The following is a 24,123-nucleotide window of genomic DNA, read 5'->3' as shown; positions in this document are numbered from 1 at the left end:
CCATCTCTTAATTGTAGTAATAGGTTTATTGTGGTTTGCATGACTTTGTAAACATTACATCTAAAAAAGGGTGGTATTGATACTGATTTTCTCTTTGCAGCTACTCAAAGAATTTCAGAAATATAAAGAGCTCATCAAAAGGCCTAACATAAAGAAAGGTCTAGGTCCTGAAAGGTATGTCATCCTCATATTTACTATGTCCTGAAAGGTATGTCATCCTCATATTTACTATCCAGGTTAATTTCTTTTGTAAATATCAAATTCTAGACTAAGCACATTTCATATTTAAATTATAACTACAATTAAAATTTATCTTCTATTAGCAGCGTTTCTAAGTTTTGTTGCTTTTATTTTGTTTAAGAACATTGATTTCTTAATAAAGATTTTTATACATTTAATGCTTTTTTGTACTATTGGGTTTATTAAATTATTAAAGCATAAAATTTTCATGTCAGTATTTATTATTCATATTTATATCTTGAGCATAAAGAGAATCATTCCCGTTATATTGTTCCTTACTCATTTATGAAGTTATTTTCCTTTTCAATCTTGCATGATTTATCAATCATTCTACCCTTATAAGAATGTATGTAGATCTTAGGGAAGCTGCTTTTCTGGCACATATTTAATCATCAATTTGTTTTTCAGGGAATCCCTTCTTGGTCAGCTTCAAGAACATCTCAAAGAAATGAAAGAAGACTTTACCTCCCGGTCCAGCCACTCTGGAAAAAACAGACCACCCAAAGGAAAAAACCTTCCAGAAGTTGTGAATGATATCATATGGGCAAAGCAACTGCAGTCAAAGGTCTATGTTCAATTTGATCACAGCAAAAATTCTAGTGTTGATGAAGTAATTTTTGACGATTTTAAAAGGACTTATATGCAATTGTAGTGCTTAGACTTGGCTTAAGCCAAGAAATTAGGCAATTAGAATGATTTCTAGGAGTATTGCAAAAGTATAATTAATTTTTAGCTTAGCTGTTTTGCCCTAAGTTTAGAAACCGTATCAATAAACACTTGAATAGATTCTTGTTGGGGTAGGTGGAATATGATACCAGTATAAGGTAAAAAGTGAGGCTGTACAGGAAACAAGTAAATGGTAAGACGGTTTGAGGTTTCGTTTTGACTCTCTATCCTCATTCACCAGGTAACGACCTATAAAACTACAAAAAGGATGATATGACGTACACAACACTTAAATAAACTGTTTTTAAATGATGATGATGATGCCGGTACAGGCTATTTGGACGACATAGATTACTTGATACGATCGAATACAATACAATGCAATCGATGTATCACATTAGATTTGACTTTTCGATGTTTTTCAGGTTAAGTCTTTGATGCAATCAGCAGAGGAAATGCTGAGTGATCTACTTAGTTTCAAGCAGTTTTTTCGTATCGGCGAAGAACTGCGCGAGGAAATTGAGGCCTACGGGAAGGACAAGTACGAATATTGGTTGAAAGATATTTCAGACTCACTGGAAGATCCAAGCAATCCAATCAGGTGAGTAAGTTTTATGATTCCGTCTCGGTATTCTTCAAATCTTGATTTCGTGATATCTCACCCTTTTGCTTTAGGGATACAAAAGTACCATTTGATATTAAAATGAGGATAATCTATTACGTTTTTTCTGCAACGCTCTTCAAGTCTTGATTAATGTTGAATCCGTTTGTAAATGATAAAATGTTTACAAACTTTGATATTTTGATACTTTGTTAATGGCCTATTATGGTATCTCAGTCTCACTAAAAGAATAGTTTTATACCTTGAATCCAAAAATTGAGTTATGTAGATACGGAAGTACGGTGAACCTAAATATTTTGCCTCTCTAAAACTGAGTAAATCTCTCAGTCTCTCTCAGATAACAGTATCTGAAGCAGTAAAATGTCTCGAGACAAACGAATTCTTTATCTTCACGAGAAATCTTTCACGTATTTTTGACGCATTTATGTGTTATGCAATTTTTCTACACACAACGAACATCATACATTTATACACTCCTGTTACATAGTCTGCTCATTTTTTTCTTTGACAACTATCCTCAAGATTTGATTATGCTTTGTATTAGAAATTTGTTTTAGTTGTTTTTTGTTGAACCTTTTCCTGTTGATTTTTCTTTGCTATAAAAATTTATAGCATTTTTTTCTGTTGTTACTTTTCAAAGTTTTGATATCCTAAAGAGCTTCTAATGCTAGCTAATTGAAAGGATTATTTGGTTTGCCCCTGCAGCTTAAGAACAAGCGGGAAGTTGATGGAGCTTGGTCACGATGATGGAAAGCTGCGCGTTCACTATGACGATAGGCTTGTTACATTGATAAGAGAAGTGCGTCAGTTAACTGGCTTGGGCTATGTTATTCCAGCAAAGATACAGAACACAGCTGATACAGGACAAAAGTTTTATAAACAAGCTGTGATTTTAAAACAGGTACGGCCAGGCATCGTACAGGACTCATTTCATTCAATTATATATTTGCCCGTTTTTGTTTACTTAACAGAAATGCAGATTTGCATAGGTATCCTAAATCATCACGGCCTTTTTAAAGACTCTTCTACAATTTCCCTTGCAAGATCCATCACTGTATTTTATCTGCCTAATCCAGCTTTTAAAAACCTTGAAAACGTTAACGATTTCCCATATTATAGAACTCATCTGTAAGGCAATGCTCTCGCATCTGAAATGTCTGGTCTGGTTAAATTTCCGTATTTCGACCTTTGCTTTGTAATCGATTTTCTATAATCAGTAGCTGTTCCTGTTAGTGAGTTATTATCACTAGCCTTCAAGTCGCTCAATACTTTTGTTCTTTAGGGTTTTTATCGTTATGGTTCATTTTAAAACGGGTTTTTACCAACTTTGCTGCTTGGCAAAATTTCAAGATTATGTAGAGAAGAAATTTGGCAACAAAGCTATGATCGTTTGATTCTTATCTCGTAGGTGGCACATTTTTACAACACGATTGATCAGCAAATGATACCCAGCCAGCAGGCCATGATGCTTGACTCTGCATTGGCTTTTGAGAGACTGGTGAAGAGCCCAAAAACGGGCAAGAAAGGAGCGAATGGAAATGTCCATGTAACATGGGACAACCCTGTTGAAGTTGAGAAGTATATAAAGATGCTGCAAACTGCGGCTGATAGACTTTCGATGGAAAACCGACGGTTGAGGAAGAAGCACATCTTTTTTGGAGAAAAGGTTTGTTGACATTTTATAATTGGCCTCCAGCAAACGAGATGTTTCTCTGCCCGAAAATGTCCACACTTCAAACTTCAGGACAAGAGAACTATAAAAGTCCGACTCTAGTGACGCTGCTAGATATCACCAGCATTGATCAGGATGCTATTTACAAAAAGAAAACGGTTTAATACTTTACCTCATTTGATTTAAGGTATGCAGATTAAAAAAAGGAGTGTAAGCGGAAATGAACCATTATGCTCAGCTAGACTCGAGATTTGATAGTTAGCACATGCTCAACGTTGTTCTGTTCCAATTCCAGTACATTATTGCTGGACATGCTGTTAGAAATTTAGATTGTTGATATTTCCCCCATTGCTTGGTATTCATATTCCCCCAATTTGTACTTGCCTCAGTCAAGCCGGTTTTACCTTCATCCTTCTGCTTTATTGATCCTTTTCGCAGTCTTACCCATTTGATTATGTGTATTCTCAATGTTGGCTATTTTGTACGCTTTTCTGGTTCTTTATATTTTATTTCCCTCTAAATAGAAATTTTTGAAAATTAGCCGTTTTAACTGATATCCCAGTTCTTGAAAACAAAGCTATCTTCCCCTCTCCAATTAGTTCAAGAACTGTTATTTCATTTTTCTTATTCGATGTTTTATTGGTTGTCTTAGATTGGCGAACTGTTCAGTACAGATCTCCTCCGTAACCCAGCTGCATGGAAAGAAGTTTTGCTCGAACTGAGACAGATAATCAGCGGACTTGCACAGCAGGTAGGGTTTCAACCCATACCTAGCGAGAAGGCAGCCTACCTTAAAAATATACAACTTCGGACGCTGATTATAGAATTTTTGGGCGCTATTCACCAAAAGCCTCCAAACCACTGTATCTATTTGTTTTAAAATCCATGTTTATATCAGGTTGATAAGCTGATTGGTGAAATATTTGCAAGGAGATTTTTTTACTATTTATCAACTATTTCAATAATATCAATTTCTGTAAATGTTATCCTTTTCACTTCTACTTGTTTAGCGTTTTCTTATGCAACATGGAAATAAATTGAAATGTTTTGTTTTCTAAAGGGAATCAAGGAAGAAAATATGAAGCCATGGAAGTTGCACTGGGACATGCAGCTTTACAAAGCATTGGAACATCAGTATCAACTTGGCCTAGAGGTGCTAAATGAGAATTTGCCAGAGATCAAAGTAGAGCTGACCTTCAGGTTGCTTTACAGTTAATCTTTGCTTTAATATATGTTCTAAATATTCGAAATATATTATTGTATATTCAATCCTTGACATAAATGAAACTGGTGATTAAAGAAGGAGAAATTCGTTTGGAAAAATCAGCTGTACGTTTGCGAATATACTTTTTCTTTTCGATTTTGTGGAAGGTCTGTTGTAAGTAGTTTTCAAACAATGAAGACTCTTTGAAACAGATCTGGAATTATGCTGTCTCCAGCTTTTGTACGAAAAAGTTTAATGACGATTTGATTTGGCTTCATATAATCAAGGAAGGTGGACGTTTTAGCTTGTGCTGATTTAGCCAAAGCCTCTTAATGGAAAATAAAGCGGACCTTTTATGCACTATCCTATCCCACTTCCTGTTAAGACTTGATAGAATATAAAAATTTTTAAATCCGGCCAGTTAGAGTAAAAAAAACTCTACGTAATTTACATTGATTGAAATTCGTCTATGTTTAACATTGAATATTGAAGATAGTTTCCCTTTTCAAATGACAATTTGCAGGGTTCTTTTGACTCAGTTATACAATGTTATACTCATTTTTTAATTTTATTATGGATTTGTTTATATTTGTTGAAAATAAACATAGTTTTTGAGTAGTTTTTCAAAAATTATCTTGATATACGGTATGATATTTTTTGGAAGAATCTACAAATTTGTTTACTATCATCTGATTTCTTTTATAAGACAACAGCAACTGCAGTTTCGACCCCCATTTGAGGAAATCAAAGCCAGATATTACAGAGAGCTTCGAAAGTTCATCTCGATTCCACAAAATTTTAAAGGCTTTGGAGGTGACAATGCCCTGTTTGCGGCGTTGATTGATCGCACTGCCTCTGAATTTGACAACGTGTTCAAAAAAGCAGAGATGCTTTTTGAACGATTGGAAGCTGTCAAAGAAGAGTTTAAGGACTGGGTCGTGCTTGGCTATGTGAATGCAGATAAACTCGCTGAAGAGAATCTAATGAACGTAGTTGATTGGGAGAAAAATTTCAAAATGATCAAAGTTAAAGGAAGAGAGGCTGAGAAGATCCCATCGTGAGTGTGATATATGTCCGTCATTTTCAGACTTTTTTAAGCCACCCTTTTGAGTTTTGCCCAAATGCATTCTCTCTTATATAGACGGTACATATTCAAGCTTGAACAAAGACAAGCTCACTTTTGTGGAAATTTGTGTGAATCTTTCCACCCCATTGAATTAAGGCTGAGCCCTGCCTAGCTGCCTAGTGTTGTTAATTTAGAAACAAATGTTTTTAGCCCCTCTTTTGCTATCTGTTTTAATTGATGACTGAAACAATGCTGAAATGTACATTTTGCATCTCCAAATGGCAACGTCGATAGGTAATTGCAATCCAATTTTGGATTCTGTTTTCAGATCGATTAAGATTGACTGCATCCATGTTTCGACAACACCAGTAAAGACCTCGATTGACGACCTATTGCAAAGTCTTTTCGATGCCTTGATAATTTCACTGCGTCGGTCAATTCTTAACGATTACAACAGAACAGAAACCTATCTCAATGAAGGAACTCAATCATTAGGAAAGGTTCCTCAGTCGATCGACGAGATCGGAGAAGCGACGCAAAAGCATTCAGCTCTGGCTGCTGATCTGCCTCAGGTTTTTTGTTTTAATTCATCTTTTTAAATCTCAGCTAACATTCAGGCTCTAATTCCACATAAGTGGACTTGCTTGAATTTATTCAAGCAAGTCCAATATACTTGAATTTATTCAACCAAAACAAACTGAACAAATCCAACATGTTTCTCTTTATCGACATATTCAGATTCTGATCGTAAATCTTCTCAAATCTATTGACGTAACATTGAATTTTTTTGTTGAACTTTGTCTGTACGCTGCCATCGAAACTATTCAGAGACTGATTTTGCAAGAAGAGGAATAGAACCTGAAGACAATTAGTGAAACAGAGGTTTTCATCGCCTTTTATACAATTCATTCTCTATTTTGTTCCTATGTTAAGAAAGCAAATATGCATAGACTAATTTTTCATTATTTCTTTTTCAAAACCAAAAATTTTGTGTTTCACTTCTCACGAATAAAAAGTCACACTCTGTCCTTTGCCTTTTAAAATTTTTTGTTTCAGCTAAAATCTGTTTTCTTTTAGCATGAAAAACAGTTTTCGATCTCAATTCATAGCAATTTATTGCTAAATAAATAGAATGAATGATTCGTACGTTTACTTGAAAATGTTTGTTTTAGTTTCATATCAAAGATCTAGTAAATCTTTCGTAGCATGTAAATCAATAATGTTAGTTTGTAGTTTTCATAGTTTTAATCGATATTTTTTCAAATAAATGTATCAAAATTGTAATCAAATGCAACGACTTTTGAACAAAAAAGTCTTCATGAATTATTTTTTTGGCAGCAAAGAAAAATATTGCGTATTTAACCAATATCAAATTTTTATTATACATCTTATTTGAGTACCATAATTTGAAATTATTATCTTTGGTCATAAGTCATGACAAACCAATTAATGTTTGCTTATTTAGTCCTCTTTTAGAATAATGTTTTTACATGATCACTGTTCTATTTCGGAGACTCTTTGCTTTCGTAGATCAAATTAGCCCGCGAGGAAGCAAGTTCTAAAAACAAGCTGCTTAGTTCAGTCGCCGCTGAAGGGGTTGAGCAAATCGCAAATTTGTCGCAAAAATGGAGCAAATTTGAGCTAATGATGGAAAGTTTTGCAATGATGATCGCTGGACAAGTGTGTACAAGTTTTTATTTACAATGGTTATGCAAATTATTTTGTCTTACTAGTTTGCGAGTAAGTTCGTCCAGATATCTGTTAATCGTCTGGAAAGTTTTAAAATTTTTCCTAGTTTTTATCCTTTTTCCTAGAATACATCTACAAATTGAATTTGAAGGAAATTGTATAGAAATCTGTAAAGCTTTTATGTCTTTTATTAGAGAGACGTAATGAGGAAAGATTTGGAAAATAGAGTGAAAAATTTCCACCAAGAAGTGGAGAAATTCATCGCTCGCTGGAACCAGCTGAAACCATCCGACATTGATGCGGACAGCAGCCCAGATAACTTCAAGGCTGCCGCGACGAATATTAAGGACAGAAAGCTTGAACTCGACGATATCATCAAAAACAAAGAAAAACTTCTGTAAGCATGCATTTCAAAATATTCATTATTGTTATTCTACATATTATACCCTGATGATGTTTATGTTCTACGACGTTTATGTACTAATTTTCCTGTTTTTTTTAATTATTTTTCATTTCTCTAACAGATAAGAAAAAATTAATACCCTAGAGTAGCATGCAAGATTTCATTTATAGCTTAATAAGAAAAACTTACTTTGCTACGATTTGAAAGTCCGTTTTGGAGCTCATTAAATTATCTTGCATAAAAGAAATATAAAAAGACGTTGAATTTTGATTCTTGCATTAATTGTTATTCTTGCGTACTGGATTTCTACCTTGGGTATGAAACTCATTTTCTCTTGAAATGATAATATACCCTTCAGCCCATAAGCAGTATCAGACCTTTGTTTATCAGACCTTTAAGTTTGTTTTGAACTCTGAGAGTAGCAACATACACATGAGGGTTTGCTACTAAAAAATTTGCAGAAGTAGTTACCAGAAAACAAGATAATAAAAACGAAACATGGGTTTTAGTTTGATGATCAGACAAAAAAGTATTCCGAATCGTAGATTAGTTTAAATCCAAGTATATGAATAACATTTTCCATTTTCTGCAGAGGGGACTGTGCAAACTTTGGGATACCAGAAGAAGACTTTTCTCAGCTTGATGACGTCAAAATCGACATTGAAACATATGAGGCAATGTGGCAGATATTTGAAGAATTCAATGGGGAAATAGAAAAACTAAGGAAGGAAGATTGGATATCTTTCAGGTAACAGTGAACTACTTGCGTAGGCCAAACTCTTTTAACGACCAAAAATGATTGTTGACCATTCTTATGCCAGCACCTATGCTACAGGTGCTCAACGTGTATCCTCTAAGAACTATTTTTCTTCGTTGAAAGCTGTTGGATTTCGGCTCTTTGGTTTGTTTCCACGTCTTCTTATGTTATTTATTTCCATCTTTTGTGTTTTATAGGACGCGTTCTCATGTGTTTGAGGAGTTTCTGATGACCTGGAATGACAAGCTCAGGAAAGTGAAACCGAATATAATGACCCTCAAAATTCAGAAAGATGTTGACAAATACAAGGTATTTCAATTTCAATTTTGGCAGATCTGATCTTGTCTACAATGGTATTCATCCAAACCTTAATCATTTCAAAATATAAACAACTCTATTTTGTTCTGCTTAAATTCTTATGTCATATAGTTTTTGAATTTAAAAATCAGAATTTTAATTACATGTATTTTTTTATATTCTTTTTACTATGATGCTCAACATTGAACTTTTCCGCATACTGATAATGGTCAGAATATTTGCTCCCTGGAAATTCCTGGAAATGGACTGCCAAAACTGATTATGGTTATGTATATGCCATCTTTGATGCCTGGTAATCACTTTTGCAGAAGCAACGATCTTGCTCTTGTCTCTAAAAATAACAACCTGTTAAAACCTGTCGATTTGAAAATAAATTTTGATGTAATTTTCTCTGCTGTTGGTTGTTTAGACGAATGTTTTATTTTGTAGAGTATCATTCCTGTGTTGAAATACGTTCGAGGCGACCCCCTCTCCGCTGATCACTGGCTAGAATTGTTTAGACTTCTCAAGATGCCGAAAGGAACGACCCTCGAGAAACTCACCTTCGGCAATATTCTTGATTCCGCTGAAGAAATAACTGCAAAGAGAGACGAGCTTAAGGTGAGTTGCTTTCTAAGAGGATATCAGTTGTAAACTTTTGCGCAGAATCATTTTGCTTCATCAAGCAGGATAAAATTTTCTCTCATTACCCTAAAAAGTTAATTGATCTGCAATTAGAATAACTTTTTTAAATATTCACATACACTTCTTCACAAAGAATGCCCAGATTTCTGATATGCTTATCATCAATATTCTTAATTTGTTCGTTTTAAGTGTAAGATGCATCTAGAATTGTTTTGTGAAGATCAAAGAAAATAATTCAAATCTTTGTTTTATTTCACCATGGAAACATCATCTTCGTATCTAACTCTATATTTAGCGAGAGCTCAAGTGTACTCGATTTTTCCTATAACGTTAAAATCACATTTGTTTTACTTCTAAAAACTCAAGTAAGCTATAAATCTTTATAAAGCTATAGCCTTGCATTATTCTTAAATCATTTTCAAATCTCCTCGATTTTGAGCCGTAATATTCTCAGAAGCTATCTGCTATCTTATAAAATATGTGTATATGTTTATATATAATGCCCATTCCCGAAACTCTCACTTTCATTTTCAGCACTTTTTTATGAATATTTTAGGAATCAAAATAACTCCGATTAATACAATATTTTATTTCAGTATTGAGTAAATCTGCTCATATTTGAGCCTCAATGATGTCATAATTTAAACATTCAATTTAGGAGCTGAATAGTCGTGCACAAGGAGAAGTTTCTATCCGTGATGCACTGCGGGAAATGGAGCTGTGGGGCGCAGGCGCAGTTTTTAGTCTAACGTCGTATTCTGATACAAATCGAAATGAAGTCAACCTCATTAAAGATTGGAGGGATCTTTTCAACCAGGCAAGTCTTCTTACTCCCTATAAATTCAGTGTTAAGACATTGAGTTTCTAATGTTGTTGAGCCAGCCTTTCTTTCTTGGAGCTTGAAATTTCCCATCGCTTTTATATAGTTACTTTCGTAAAGAAAATTACCGTTCACATGTACGTGAAGTGCTCGAGGCCGTTCAGGCAGAGCTGTCCATGGAAAAGTTGCCTCGTGATTAAGCGCGAAACACGGGGTAGCAATTTAGAACCGTTCTGTTCTATACAGCAAAAGCTAGTTACTTTCGTAAAGTATGAAAATACTTTTCCTAGAGAGGCTTTTACTAAAACCGGAGCATGACTTTTGTAGCAGCACGTGAAACAGGATTGTGTGTTGTGTTTCAGGTTTGCCATTGATCCTTCAAGTTTGATCCATGGCTCCTCTTTTGTTTATAGAATTTTGTGCATTATGATTTATCAAATGTGTATTATAATGATGATACACTATGCCTCGTCTGACCTGATAGGTTGATTTAATTGTGATATCATAACTGTTGCACTATGCTATATTGTAGTCAGTGGACAGTGTCGTACAATATCAAGTCACTAATATAAATATCAAAACTGCGTATGTGATTTAGGCTGGTGTGCTAAAACATAGCTATACGACTCTTTTAGGTTGGGGACAACCAATGTTTACTGCAGTCACTGAAGGACTCCCCATATTTCCAAGGCTTCGCAGATAAAGCATCCATATGGGAAACACGACTTGCCGATCTGGATGAGTATATGCACAATTTGAACCAGATTCAAAGGAAATGGGTTTACCTAGAACCAATATTCGGTAGAGGGGCTTTGCCAAGGGAGCAGGATAGATTTAAAAGAGTTGATGACGAATTTCGGTGAATATAAATTTTCTTTTTTTATTGTCATTTGATCATAAATTACTTTTTATTTTGGGTAGAAGGAGCTTGAAGTATTGGTTACACACAACCCAACAGTACTAGAAGAACAAATATTCGCGTTATAGCTCTTCTGAATAATCTCTAGGACAAAATAAGATTGTGAATATGACTTGCCCATTTTTACTACACGGGAAAACTTTTCCTTGATTTCGGTAAAGGTTCTTTTCCTTGGTTACTTCAAGCAACTTTTCAAGTTTTTTCCATGTTGTCAATTGCTTTTTCCAGGCACATTCTATCGTCGGTTGCAAGAGACACGCGGCTGTTGTCTTTAGTGAGCCAATCTGGCATCAAAAACACCCTTATCACCATGCTGGACCAGCTACAAAGATGCCAAAAGTCTTTGAACGAGTTCCTTGAGGTTTGTTTATAAAAATTTTTCATATACATTACAAAGATGGATACATTTAACACAGAAATGAGCAATGCTTAGTTCCTCTAAAAGCTATAGCCTATCCGACCAAGCATTGGCATCAGCACGATCCTGAATACCCTGCAATACTTCTGCTACACAAGTGCCAAGTCTTCAAGTCGGGAGGGCAATGATTCAAGGTCCCAGATGCATAAATGAGAAGTCTTGATCCCCTGCCAAGAAAGTTGTCAAATATCTTATTTCTCTGTAATGTTAACGTTTCTCTCTGTGTCTCAAACTCTGCAATAGTTTCCAAAGTTTGTCACGACGTTTTCAAGGTTGATCCCTGTTAGTGAATTCTACTTCATTTCTAGGAAAAACGATCTGTCTTTCCTCGATTCTACTTTATTGGCGACGAAGATTTGCTTGAGATATTGGGGCAGTCGACAAACCCACTTGTGATCCAATCACATCTGAAGAAGCTGTTTGCAGGAATTCACAATGTACTCTTTGATGACGAAAACAAGCAAATTTTGGCCATGAAATCTATTGATGGAGAAACTGTTACGTTGAAAAATCCTGTGGTTATTACTGAGAATGTTGAGGTAAAGCATTTACCAAAAGCTCGAGGAAATTTCAATGTTTTATCAGTTTGTGTCAAAGCAAGACTTGAGTTTTTCTTGATGATCTAGGCCTTCTTCGTCTTTGGTCTAGGGTATTTTCCTCGTAAAAATGCAGCTTTTATTTTCTATTAACAATTTCCCAAGATGCAAGAGTAGTAACTACGATAACCATATTTTCTCTCTTGTTTTTTATCTTGTTCCTTTATTCTTTCTTCTTTCCATCAAATCTATTTCTTCTATCCCTTCCTTTTGGAAATTTAAGCTAGAATCAGCACCTTGTAGAAATTGGTATTTTCTAAAAGGCAATACTTACTGATTGGAGTCGGTATCTTTATTGGAAGCTGTGTTTGAAAAGTATTATAAATAAAAATCAAAGCAATTTAATGATCTTCTTGAGTAACATGGCTCAGATGCCCTTTGCTGTAAAAAGTTTCCAAACATGAAAGTTCCATTTCATTTCGTGATCTTTTTGGAGGGTGTCTTTTTTCTTAGTATCAAGCTGGCCAATTAGTTTGTTAGATGTTCAATGACATCTGTTGTCGTACATAATAGTCATCCATCTCAAATACTATTCTTTTTTGTGTACTCATTTATATTACATTGTATTCAAATTCATATTAATTTTAATGCATGGAGGAAGCTTGTCCGTTTGTTTGGTTTGGTTTTTTTTGTTTATTTGATAAATCAATGTCACTTTTCTTTTTATTCAGTGTTCTTTTTATTCCGTGTAACAATATGTTCTTTCCTTTACTTGAAGATATGGCTCGGTGATTTAGCCAATGAAATGAAGAACACTTTGAGTATTTTGCTGAAAGACTGCCTGCAAGCCAGTCGATCTGGAAGCGTTGATCCAACAGTGTTCCCCTCTCAGGTTTGTTTATATTTGCGCATCACATTTATTCAGTTTTTTCTGTCTATGTAAAGTTTGATGTTGTTGCTACCTCAACTTTCATTTGACAACACAACTGATAGAGTAACGTTGGCTTAAGATTAAAGATATAATTTTCAAGAAAGAGGGTGATTTAATAAAAATAACGACTAAAGTAATATACAAGTAATATTTTGTCAGATATTTTATAGCTGTTATAAACTATAACTAAGATATTTACAGCTGCACTTATTCCAACGAATGCAGCTATTTCATGTCCAATACACAGTAAATTTGTGAATAAAATGTACAAACGCTCTTTGGAGCGACTCTTTTAGTCTGGAAAAGAGTACTCTTTCACGATCTTAGACTTTTCTGCCAGACCAAAGAACCTTTTAAAATCATGCTCATCCATCCTAAGGAAGATGTTCCACTTTTCAAATGTCTTTACAGGTACTCTGCTTGGCTGAGCAAATAAATTTCACCGAGAAGTGTGAAGATGCCCTCTCGAGAGGAAGTTTGGTCTCGTTCAAGAAAGAACTGGAGGAGCAGCTTGAATCGTACACGAGCTTAGAGATGGACTCAAGTGATGAGGCCTACAAGGTTTTGGAACTGAAGCTGAAGGCATTGATTCTGGATGCTATTCATTTCATTGACATAGTTGAGCAGCTGATCAGCGAGAACATAAGGAATGTTAACGAGTGGTTGTGGCAAAAACAGCTACGCTTTTACATCAATAAAAAAGGTAACATTTTCTGTTAAACTGTTTGGCAAGTAACTGAAAATAAATAATTACTAAAAAGAGCCTTTCTTCATTTTGTCACATGTTGCGAAATTTTACTCGGCCTTTGCCTTTTTCTGGAACTATGAAAATTTAGCTTTCCACAGCTGTACATACTATTTTAACAATATGATGTGTTTTTATCTATAGTTTTTACATAAGAATATCTTTGAAATGGCACCTCTCTAGCCTACCCCAAAGTGATTTCACATAGCAGCAGCTCTATCTTTCTCATCTTTAGACCGAATGCCACACGATGCTAGGTCTGGTAGATTTAGTGTTTATTACAAACCTTTGGGATTTTAATTTATGTTCATGTCTAGCATTTATAAAGTGTTGTCCCTTTAATGTCCTAGCATGTAAAATTACCATAAACTGATCTGTCATAAAGTTCTTTACATCAAATAGCGTCATATTCGAACTAGGAATTTTATTTTAGGATGTACGCTTGGGTATCTAGGACTCTGTTGGGTTTGTTGATAAAAATCAGTACACTGACAATTATGTTTGGAAAAAACATTAGCAAAGCGCGAGAACTGTGCAGGCGCTTATTTTGCTCCTTGAATGATTCCTGCTTGTGTGGGTCTGTTCTCTGCTATGTCTAAGCCCAAGCCCACGACTGTCCCTATGAATTCACCGCTCCAAAGTGGTTATTGACCGGTTTTATCAAATCCCATGAAAATGTAACAGAGTAGCGTTTGCTCTTTCTGTTTCAGCCTTATATCACATGTATTTCACAAAAGTCTTTTTATCTAGGCGTATGTATCATGAGGATGGTGGATGCTGAATTTTTGTACACATACGAATACCAAGGAAATGCACCAAAACTGGTTCACACACCGCTGACTGACAAGTGCTACCTCACGTTAACGCAAGGAATGCGCATGGGAATGGGTGGTAACCCTTATGGACCGGCTGGAACCGGTAAAACAGAGTCGGTCAAGGCTTTAGGCGGGCTGTTTGGGAGGCAGGTTCTTGTTTTCAACTGCGATGAGGTAAATTGACCACCATTGTTAATTTTTTCTCCTTGAGAACCCATCACATTATTTGCTGTTCCCTAATTTTAGTCTATGTTGTGGTTTCTGCATAACAGTCCAGGACCCGTGAGCATCTCAATGTGGGGGTATAGTACTATCATAATAACAAGGAGGGCTTTTGTACAAAATGTTGCAAGATACAAAAGCAAAAGCAGAAATTGGCTACTTATAGACGTTAATAAGCCCCCCCTGAGCCCCCCCTAGCACTACTACACTCCTGTCTCTGTATCTTGATAACCTCTAGCTTAGAATCATTTTAAATTGGTTCCAGAAAATCTTCAAAATTCGTTATTGTATTATGCTTCTAAGACAGAGCTTGTAAGTTATTTGATAGATAAGATCCCTCACCCAGACAGAGAGGTTGTTATTGCCGTTCGCATTGTTAACTCTACAATCTGGAAAAAGACATGATTTTGAATACATATTTAAATTGTTATTTAGTGCTTGATATTTTATATTATTTCTGTCAGGGCATTGACGTGTTTTCTATGGGAAGAATCTTCATTGGTTTGGTGAAGTGTGGTGCCTGGGGCTGTTTCGATGAATTCAATCGGCTGGAGGAGGCTGTCCTCTCTGCTGTTTCCATGCAGATCCAGAGCATTCAAGCCGCCATCAAGAGTCAGCAAAAGAGCGTAGAGCTCCTTGGTCGAACGGTAGTTATTCAATTCTTCAGCTTTATCAATTATACTTTATCAACAATTGAGTGGATTGTTGAACATAGAATGTAAGCTGGAACAGTATCAGATCGAGTAGAGTGATATCCTGTTTTGGGGTTGTCCAGATGAGTTTGCGGTCATCCAAAAAATTAGGGAATCAAACAAAGTTTATTTCACTTTCGCAAGCAATCCCAAAAAACCACAAAATAGAATTAAAAAAGATTATTAGGGGCTCGTTATATCTGCAAGACAGTTAAAGATCTTCCTTTTTTATTCGTATTAATGATTAAGAACATCGAGTAAACGGAATGATATTTTTTAATTTGGATGCTAATTTACCTACATTTCGTTAAAAACGCATGCTTAACAATAACATATTGTTTCTTCTAATCGACGCTCTCATAAAGCGACTGGAGACTCTCCTAAGCATAACTATAATAGGCAACTGTCTCTTCTTGTTATGTTGATTACCTTTCCTTTTTAATGTTTCAAGATCGACCTGGATGCAAATTCTGGAATCTTCATCACACTGAACCCAGCAGGAAAAGGTTATGGTGGTAGACAAAAGCTGCCAGACAATTTGAAGCAACTGTTTAGACCTGTTGTTATGTCTGTACCAAACAACGAACTGATTGCTGAAGTACTCCTGTTTGCGGAAGGTTTTAGAGATGCCAAGAGTCTCGGTCCAAAATTGGTTGCGATTTTTGTTCTCTCCAGGTATAGCGAAAGCTTTTTGCCTTTTTGCCCAACGAAATTTTTTGTTCTATTTTTATTCTCTACCATGATTCAGCAGATCTTTAGAACAGTTAAAATCAATGCATAGTTCCGTGTCATCAGAGCTGCCTGACTATCGTTAAAAAAATAATGTGAATTCTCAAGCGCAAATAATGATAAACCAGGTTGCTCGGAAATGCAAGGAGCTTTTCTGCAACATTTAACTGTATGCATCCGTGGTTTAGTTCTTTAATTTAGTTCTGCACAAATTTCTTTACTTTAGTACTATGATTACGCTTTGGAGCATAATACAAAGTTTTGATATTCAGAAAACGTTTTAATTTTTAGAGAGCTGTTGTCAAAGCAACAACATTACGAATGGGGTTTGAGGGCACTCAAAACTGTTTTGCGTGGTTGTGGAAGTTTGTTGCAAAAGGAAAAGAAAAATGGAGGCAAAGGTTCGCCTATATCTTTTAGATTTTGAAATTTACTCTAAACCTTTATGGCTTTTTTTTATCTTTCAAATGTTTTCTAAAAAGTAGTGATTTTTTGTCCAGATTTGAAAGATTCAAACGGAAAGATTCATGAAAGTTATGGAACACAACCCCATCGTACGCTATATTCTGTCTCCATAGTTTCCACAGCACAGGAACACGAGGATGCAATAATATGTGATATGAATCTCGTAACTTGTGAGATCTATCTAGGCTTCTGTGTACTCACTGCTCGAAGACTTCTTCCTCAACTTCCCTTTGATGTCACTGCTGCAAGACCAAGACATTTTTTTGAAATTCTGTCCCCCTGTATTGCACAGCCAATATCATTTTTTCTACCTTTTCTTATACAAAAATATCGTGCTTTTTCAGTTTGGCAATTGTAAACTCGTAACAATGGTCCTATTACTTGTCTTTCAGTTGATGCTAAAACAGAGGAAAAGATCGCCATTCAAGCGATACGGCTTAACACACTGTCCAAGCTGACATTTGCAGACTCTAAAAGATTTGATGCGCTTGTAAGGGATGTTTTTCCAGGAGCTGAATTCCAGGATGTCGATTATGCCGAGCTTCAATCGGCATTGGTTGAGACTAGTCAGGAAATGGGCTTGATCGTCAGCAAAGTTCAGGTTTGTTTTCAGCGTGGCATTTTTGAATGGTTCTACTCTTTCCTTCTCGTGTATTCAAGTGCTTTTTTTGCATCCTGTTGAATTGGGGTGGGGGGAGGGGGGCTAACGAGCAGAAAGTAGTTATTTCTTATAAAAAGTGTCTTATAATTACGTCTGATATTTCCTACCAAAAGGAACAAATTTGTAAGATTTCGAAAATCATAGGAAGCAAAGTAAAAATAATTCCATCTTGCGAAGTTGCGAAAAAGCAAATTCTACTGGATACGCAATTTTTCTTTGGTTTAATTTTAAATGTCCTTAAGATAATGTAAAATCTTCTTTTATTCCAAAGTTCTTTGCAAAAAGTTCCACTTTTGTTCTTGTTTTATTTTTGTCATTGGCTGGAATACATAATTTTGTTTGATGTAATTTACTTTATAATTAAAGTGTTAGAAAATGTTCACAGAAAATGCTGTCAAGTCAAAAAGAAATATCCTTATTACCAACAACAATCTCTTACCGATTTTCAAGAGCACTTCCTTTCAATAGATCAATGATTCTTTTCAACTTTTGCATTTTATTTCGTTTCAGTGTATTTTATTAAATTTATACCTATGATGCTTGAATCTAATTATGCAACACAAGCAGATAGAGTTGTGATTTTTCTTTGTATGTAAATGCCAAAAAGTCTCAATTCCATTATTTACACCACTCTTATGTTTCCATTCTGGCAGATCAAAAAAGCATTAGAGCTGTACGAGCAGTTGCGCCAGAGGATGGGGGTTGTAATTGTCGGACCATCAGGCTCTGGAAAGTCAACTCTGTGGAGGATTTTGAAGACTGCACTTGTCAAAATGAAGCACGAAGTAAAGCAGTATACAATGAACCCGAAAGCAATGCCAAGAACTCAGGTACGATAGTTGGTTCAGAAATTTTGTTTTACATCAGAGTATTACTGCTTTTATGGCTTGTCTCGTCTTAGCTAGTTTTTTGCGCTTTGTGATAACATACTTCATGTTGCCTTAATGCAGCTTTACTTCTCTCTTGGGTTAAAAATATGTTTAATTTTCATCCCATAATGTACATTTATCATTTCCCATTTTGTACCAATACGAAAAGTTAAATCCATGATTTTGGGGCAAAGCAATCCAAACCATGAGCTAGATGACACGTTTGAAAGAATAATATCTTCCTCTGAACCTTTTGACTTGCATTTTTTATTGAAATATGAATGTGGTAAATTTATCTTGCTAGCTCCTTGGCCACATTGACATCGATACTAGGGAATGGTCTGATGGTGTTTTAACCAACGCGGCAAGGCAGGTTGTCCGTGAACCATTGGAAGTACAGTCGTGGATAATCTGTGATGGAGACATCGACCCTGAATGGATTGAATCATTGAATTCCGTTTTGGATGATAATCGCCTCCTGACTATGCCTTCTGGTGAAAGAATCCAGTTTGGGCCTAATGTGAATTTCCTCTTTGAAACGCATGACCTCAGCTCTGCATCTCCAGCTACCATCTCAAGGATGGGTATGATCTTTCTCAGGTTCGTAGAAATTGGATAACTCATCTCATTAATTTTCTCGAGTCTTTGCTAAGGACAGTATGTCTGGGTGCTAGCAAGACAATCCTTTTGTTAATCATTCAGTGCAATTGAATCAGTAAACAACTTTAATTTTAATTTTAAAGTTTTCCTTGACTGGAAAGCTATTCACGAATACGCATAGCCAGTTCAGAATGTATAGTCCCTTTAGACAAGGGAATAAAACCTTTCAAGAAAATAGGCGGCATCCATCTTGTATGTTAGATTAGTTTATCATTGTATTCATTGGTGCACTGACCATTTTTCTAATTAGCGATGAAGATACTGATACAAAAGCACTTGTCAAGTCTTGGTTAAAAAGAAATGCACCTGAAAATAAGGGCCTTGAAGGATGGATAGAAGATTACTTTCACAAGGCAGTGGATTTGGTTAACAACCAGCTGGAGCTTGTGGTGCCCACAACCCTTGTTGGTGTTATACTTGGTGGCCTCTCGCATTTGAAAGACGTGACATCCCGCGGGGAATTTGCGTGTGCTATTATTCGCGGCCTTGGAGGAAATCTAACTGAAAGCTCTAAAGAAACTTTAGCAAAAGAAGTAATTTGGACAGTTTTTTATTCATTTCTTCAACTTAACTTTGTTAATAGAAGGGTAGCTCAGGTCATAAATGGATAGTTTTAGGTTGACCCTGCAAAGTCGTATCTAATCAGACTATGGTTACTATGGCTCTACTTGCTGACATGATTCCGGTGGACAAAGTTAAAAATGAAAAATATTTCTAATTAAAATAAGAATATTCAAAATATTACTTAAACTATTTGATTTTTTATTGCTTTACTGGAAGGACTATTTTTAATCTCTGCGTCTTATACTAATATAGCTTAACAATTTCCTTTTAACAGAAATATGGAGTGAATTCTACTTAACTTGCTTCAAACTTTGAAATTATTTTTGCTTTAGATTTACCGCTGGACAGGCGAATCTCCATTAGATCCAAAGCACCCACTCAACACTTACTTCGATAGATCACGTGGACGTTTTATGCAGTACCAAGCAAAGGTAACTAATTGTTTAATTATTGTAATTAGTGATCATCCCATGTGAAGTGGGTCTAAATTTTTTGTAAATTTAAGTCTGATAAATCGAGTTTTTATAGATTTTGTTGTAGCAAAGCAACTGTCACTTCCTTATTAGTCATGATGAACTTTTCCCAAAAGCAGAATGACTGATGCTCGTGACAATTTTGAACTTTTAGTAAATGCACACCTTTTTCAGGTCCCAGACACGTTGAGGGCCGAAGACCTTTCATCTTCCAAGCTGCCAGTCATTTTAACAGCTGATGCCCAACGATCACTTGACTTCTTCTCTCCCTGGCTTAGCCAAGGAAACGAGGAACCATTTTTGTTGGTAGGCCCGGATGGATGTGGTAAAGAGTAAGTTTTTGTTCAAACTTTATCACTTTGGGTACATCATTGTATAGATCATTGTGCATGATTTGAGCAATTTTGTACATCCAGTTGTTGAAGGTTTGAACCCTTCGGCCACACAAACCGGTATGTTGCATACCGTAATGGGCAGATTTTAACTTCAATGACAGATCTCTCAGTAATTCTTCAAAAAAGTAATTCAGTAATTCACGTGCTCCATTTGCTATCCTGCTTGAGATTTTAAGACCTGTAAATTTGTCAATGTACTTTTTTAGAACCAAAGTAACATCTAAGCCCATGAATTGTTCAATTATTAAAGGGCCAATATTCGTATATAATTCTGATAAACACAAAGTCGCTTGAACATTCATGAACTCATGCAAACGGGGCCTTAATCTATTATTGTACGTTTTAAGATCATTATTGATCTCTAAATGCATATTCAGAAACTTACGATGAGTAATTCATGATAAAATGATAAATTCTAATCAATGTATTGTTCGTTCTTCCTCCCTAGACTACTGTTGAACCACTGTTTCAAAAGTCTGAGATCAACTCAAGTTGCAGTTATTCATTGCAATGCACAGACATCGCCCACACATGTTCTTCAAAAGCTTACCCAGACGTGTATGGTGATTACGACCAACACTGGCCGTGTTTACAAACCGAAAGAATGTGAGAGACTTGTCTTGTATTTGAAAGACCTAAACCTACCAAAGCCAGATAAATGGGGCACAAGTCAACTTGTTGCGTTTCTTCAACAGGTATAAACTCTACGTTTTTAAAGCACCTTAAGCTGAGAAAATATACTATGGTTCAATAGCTGAATGTGATGGTTGAGGTAATGAGGGTATTAACAAAGTAAGATAACGAATGATGTTTATTTATTTAGTTTATTTCTTTTTAGAGAAAATGCTTAAAGGCATGGAAGTAAATAGAGGGAAATAGGAATTGATAGTTGATGATATTCATCTTTTATCATAGTGCTAGAGAAGAGGAATAAAGAGAAAAATTAAATCGATGTCCACGTCAACTTCTTTCTCTTAATTGATCCTTGCTAAATAATTCAGCTTTGCTTTCTGATTCGTTCATTTTTGGTTATTTCTTTATTATCAAAATATCAACTAAGCTGGGATTAGATTAATTTTCAATGTTGATTACGCAAGCTTAAAAAATGTCTCATGAACTTGCTAAATTTTGATTGATAAAGAACACTCCCCGAGGCATTATTTGTCACTATTCTTAATATGTTCAGCTACTGTTCCTTTTGGCGTCAACATCACTGTATTCCCCCTAATTTCCTTTCATTTCTAAACACCCACTTAATGCTCGGGTCTTCTTCCAGGTGTTGACATACAACGGTTTTTATGACATGAACCTAGAATGGGTTGGTTTGGATGGCGTCCAAATTGTTGCCTCGATGAACGCTTCAACTTCCATCGGGAGGCATCCTCTCACAACACGTCTTACAGCCATAGTGAAAATTTGCTCCATTGGGTGAGTTCATCGTGTATATTGGGCATTCATTTAGTTTTTTAATGATTTGTGTAAAACCTCCTGTTAACAGAAACCAAGTTTTTGTCATCTCATCATACAAGATGGACACATTTGACATGTTTCTTTAGAGATCAGCAGACCAATTGAATAACTCAGCAATAAAAAGAAAACTTCTTCCGCCTTTGCTCAAATTCTGAGTATTGCCTATTGCCTCTCTTAATCATATTTCAACACTGTGCCCTTTTTTATACTGATAACAAAATTATATTCCAAGCATCGTGATGTAGGTTTGTGATGAAATTAGAGAAAGATACCTTTTGCTGCAGGTACCCAAAGACGAACGATCTTGAGTTGGTTTACAACTATTACCTGAAGGCATTGCTTCAAGAGTCTTATCAAAGTCATCAAGTTTGGAATGCTGAGAAGAACATCTCTTCTTTGGCAAAGACTCTTGTTTCAATCTATGAGCAGGTTATAAACGTTTCTATATAGTTCTTATCTATTTTTGTCTAAAATGTTTTAGGGATTTGCTACGCCAGCAGTGCAGCTAGAATGCGTTTTAAGCTCGAAGAGAACTCCTGTTCTATCAACCATCATTTTGCCGTTTTCTTAAAATCTTTAATACTGTGAAACATCTGGAATTTTCAAACCTTAATACCACTGGCGCTAAGTCAAAATTATATAACAAAACGGAATCAAATACTTATTGCTACATTTTGCCCTCGGCATTTTCTCAACAAATTAAGTGCTTTCTTATATACCTAGATTCATATTTTTTCTTGAATCTTTGCAGATCCGGACGAAATTCACAGTCGATGACTATCCTCATTACATATTCACTCCCCGTGACCTCACAAACTGGGTTCTTGGTTTGATAAGATACGACATCCCAAGCACGGGGAACAGCGCCGAACAGCTCTTGCAGGTGATTGCGTACCAAGCGAAGAGGTTGTTTAGAGATCGCCTTGTTGGCAAGGACAACTGTAACCGGTTTGACGGCATTGTTTCATCTGCGCTACGCAATGACTGGAACTTCAGTCCGGATAATGCTAAGAGCCAGCATTTCGTAACATGGGGTTCAGCTATTGCCCCTTCAGATCAAACGGAGCTTAAGAAGGCATTTGGAAGACCACTTGGCCTAATTGCGATCGAAGAATTCCGGGATATTGTGCGCAAGGGGCTCATCTCCTTTGGTAGGTCTCAACCGATTCCATTGGCAGGATTGTAGTCTTCAATATTACACAAGCCAGTGTAATTTTTGAAACAATCATATCGATGAAAATTTTATAAACCGTATTGGAACGTATGTCATTTTTGGTATCCCTTCTTGTTTTTGAGCAGCCACTAGTTTCTAGTTTCAAGTTTTCCTGTTAATTCAAAATCTCTTTTACAGCTCGCGACAACAAGGAAGACGAAATCTTGCTATTTGAAGAAGTCTTAGATAACATTGCAAAGGTCGATCGGGTCATCAGTCAACCAGGGGGCTCCTTAGTGATGGCAGGGAGAAGTGGGGTTGGGCGCCGCACAGCTTTGTCTCTTGTTGCTCATATGCATCAGATTATGGTGGTATCTCCGAAAGTATCGAGAGCGTATGGCATCAAACAATTTAAGAATGACCTAAAGACGGTACGTACTGAATTTAGTACAAGCTTTTGTGTGGTATGGATGTGATTTATATTGCAGAACATATTCCAGTTTAATCTATGAAAAGTTTTTAAGGCAACGTATTGTTAGGATTTATAAGGTGTTCTAGTGTAGTATTTCATGCAGCAGCGAGGTACACGTGATTCATTGTCGTTATTGGCACTTCACTGTTGTTGGTATTGACTGAAATAAACTATTTCTTCTTTTAATGTGGTTTGTTGGCTGTGTATCAAATCTTGGAATAATACTTTTTCCGAAGGTGATGCAAACAGCAGGCATTGATGGAGAAAACATCATTTTGCTTCTTGAAGACCATCAGTTGGTTGAGCCAGTCTTCTTAGAATTGATAAACAGTCTGTTGTGTGCTGGAGATGTGCCTGGCTTGTACACGACAGAAGAGCTGGACCCGATTCTGTCCCCACTACGAGAGCAAGCAATGCAAGAGGAATTTAGAGGGCCGCTCTACTCGTACTTTGCACACCGTGTGAAGAAGTACCTCCACGTGGTGCTGATTATGGACTGTACCTCGGCTACCTTCACTGCCCAATGCGAGGCAAATCCAGCATTGTACAAGAGCTCTGCATTCCAGTGGATGGACAGTTGGAGCAAGGAAAGCATGCTTGCTGGTAGGACTTTTCCACTTTCTATTTGTATTTGTCCTTATCTATGTCTCAAGTGATAGAGTCATCAAATCATTTGTTAGCCATTCACTCCATTGATACGATCAGCTGATATACAACACCAAACGCGGGTTGCTGGAAATGATAGATGGTTCTGATACGAGAGGTGCAGGATTTTTCGTTACAGAGAAATGGGGCCCTAGAGTATTGTTAAAACCTTTAACCAAGCGGATTATGACCTTTTCAACAGATGTTT

General features: G+C 36.1%; 1 protein-coding gene across 1 annotated transcript in view; it reads left to right on the top strand.

Annotated features, from left to right (window-relative positions):
* The window catches only part of LOC135686687 (cytoplasmic dynein 2 heavy chain 1), a 48,634-nt gene that overhangs the window by 3,836 nt on the left and 20,675 nt on the right, over positions 1-24,123 (top strand). Inside the window, exons 6-41 of the mRNA XM_065202976.2 lie at positions 101-174; positions 649-805; positions 1,332-1,507; positions 2,234-2,429; positions 2,937-3,194; positions 3,853-3,951; positions 4,261-4,400; positions 5,111-5,461; positions 5,799-6,042; positions 7,001-7,150; positions 7,354-7,556; positions 8,155-8,310; positions 8,517-8,628; positions 9,067-9,237; positions 9,920-10,078; positions 10,717-10,940; positions 11,229-11,361; positions 11,727-11,957; positions 12,733-12,846; positions 13,297-13,588; positions 14,381-14,619; positions 15,132-15,314; positions 15,811-16,034; positions 16,380-16,489; positions 16,946-17,154; positions 17,868-18,044; positions 18,388-18,683; positions 18,994-19,276; positions 19,640-19,738; positions 19,955-20,112; positions 20,624-20,870; positions 21,452-21,603; positions 21,930-22,074; positions 22,397-22,796; positions 22,997-23,229; positions 23,507-23,873. Of these exons, the coding sequence (XP_065059048.2) occupies positions 101-174; positions 649-805; positions 1,332-1,507; positions 2,234-2,429; positions 2,937-3,194; positions 3,853-3,951; positions 4,261-4,400; positions 5,111-5,461; positions 5,799-6,042; positions 7,001-7,150; positions 7,354-7,556; positions 8,155-8,310; positions 8,517-8,628; positions 9,067-9,237; positions 9,920-10,078; positions 10,717-10,940; positions 11,229-11,361; positions 11,727-11,957; positions 12,733-12,846; positions 13,297-13,588; positions 14,381-14,619; positions 15,132-15,314; positions 15,811-16,034; positions 16,380-16,489; positions 16,946-17,154; positions 17,868-18,044; positions 18,388-18,683; positions 18,994-19,276; positions 19,640-19,738; positions 19,955-20,112; positions 20,624-20,870; positions 21,452-21,603; positions 21,930-22,074; positions 22,397-22,796; positions 22,997-23,229; positions 23,507-23,873 (7,162 nt within the window). The remainder of the gene's footprint in view (positions 1-100; positions 175-648; positions 806-1,331; positions 1,508-2,233; positions 2,430-2,936; positions 3,195-3,852; positions 3,952-4,260; positions 4,401-5,110; positions 5,462-5,798; positions 6,043-7,000; positions 7,151-7,353; positions 7,557-8,154; positions 8,311-8,516; positions 8,629-9,066; positions 9,238-9,919; positions 10,079-10,716; positions 10,941-11,228; positions 11,362-11,726; positions 11,958-12,732; positions 12,847-13,296; positions 13,589-14,380; positions 14,620-15,131; positions 15,315-15,810; positions 16,035-16,379; positions 16,490-16,945; positions 17,155-17,867; positions 18,045-18,387; positions 18,684-18,993; positions 19,277-19,639; positions 19,739-19,954; positions 20,113-20,623; positions 20,871-21,451; positions 21,604-21,929; positions 22,075-22,396; positions 22,797-22,996; positions 23,230-23,506; positions 23,874-24,123) is intronic.

Source organism: Rhopilema esculentum, chromosome 6 (assembly GCF_057945365.1).
Source record: "Rhopilema esculentum isolate cy_ngs chromosome 6, ASM5794536v1, whole genome shotgun sequence".
NCBI lineage: Eukaryota > Metazoa > Cnidaria > Scyphozoa > Rhizostomeae > Rhizostomatidae > Rhopilema > Rhopilema esculentum.
This window is presented reverse-complemented; position numbering and strand designations above follow the sequence as displayed.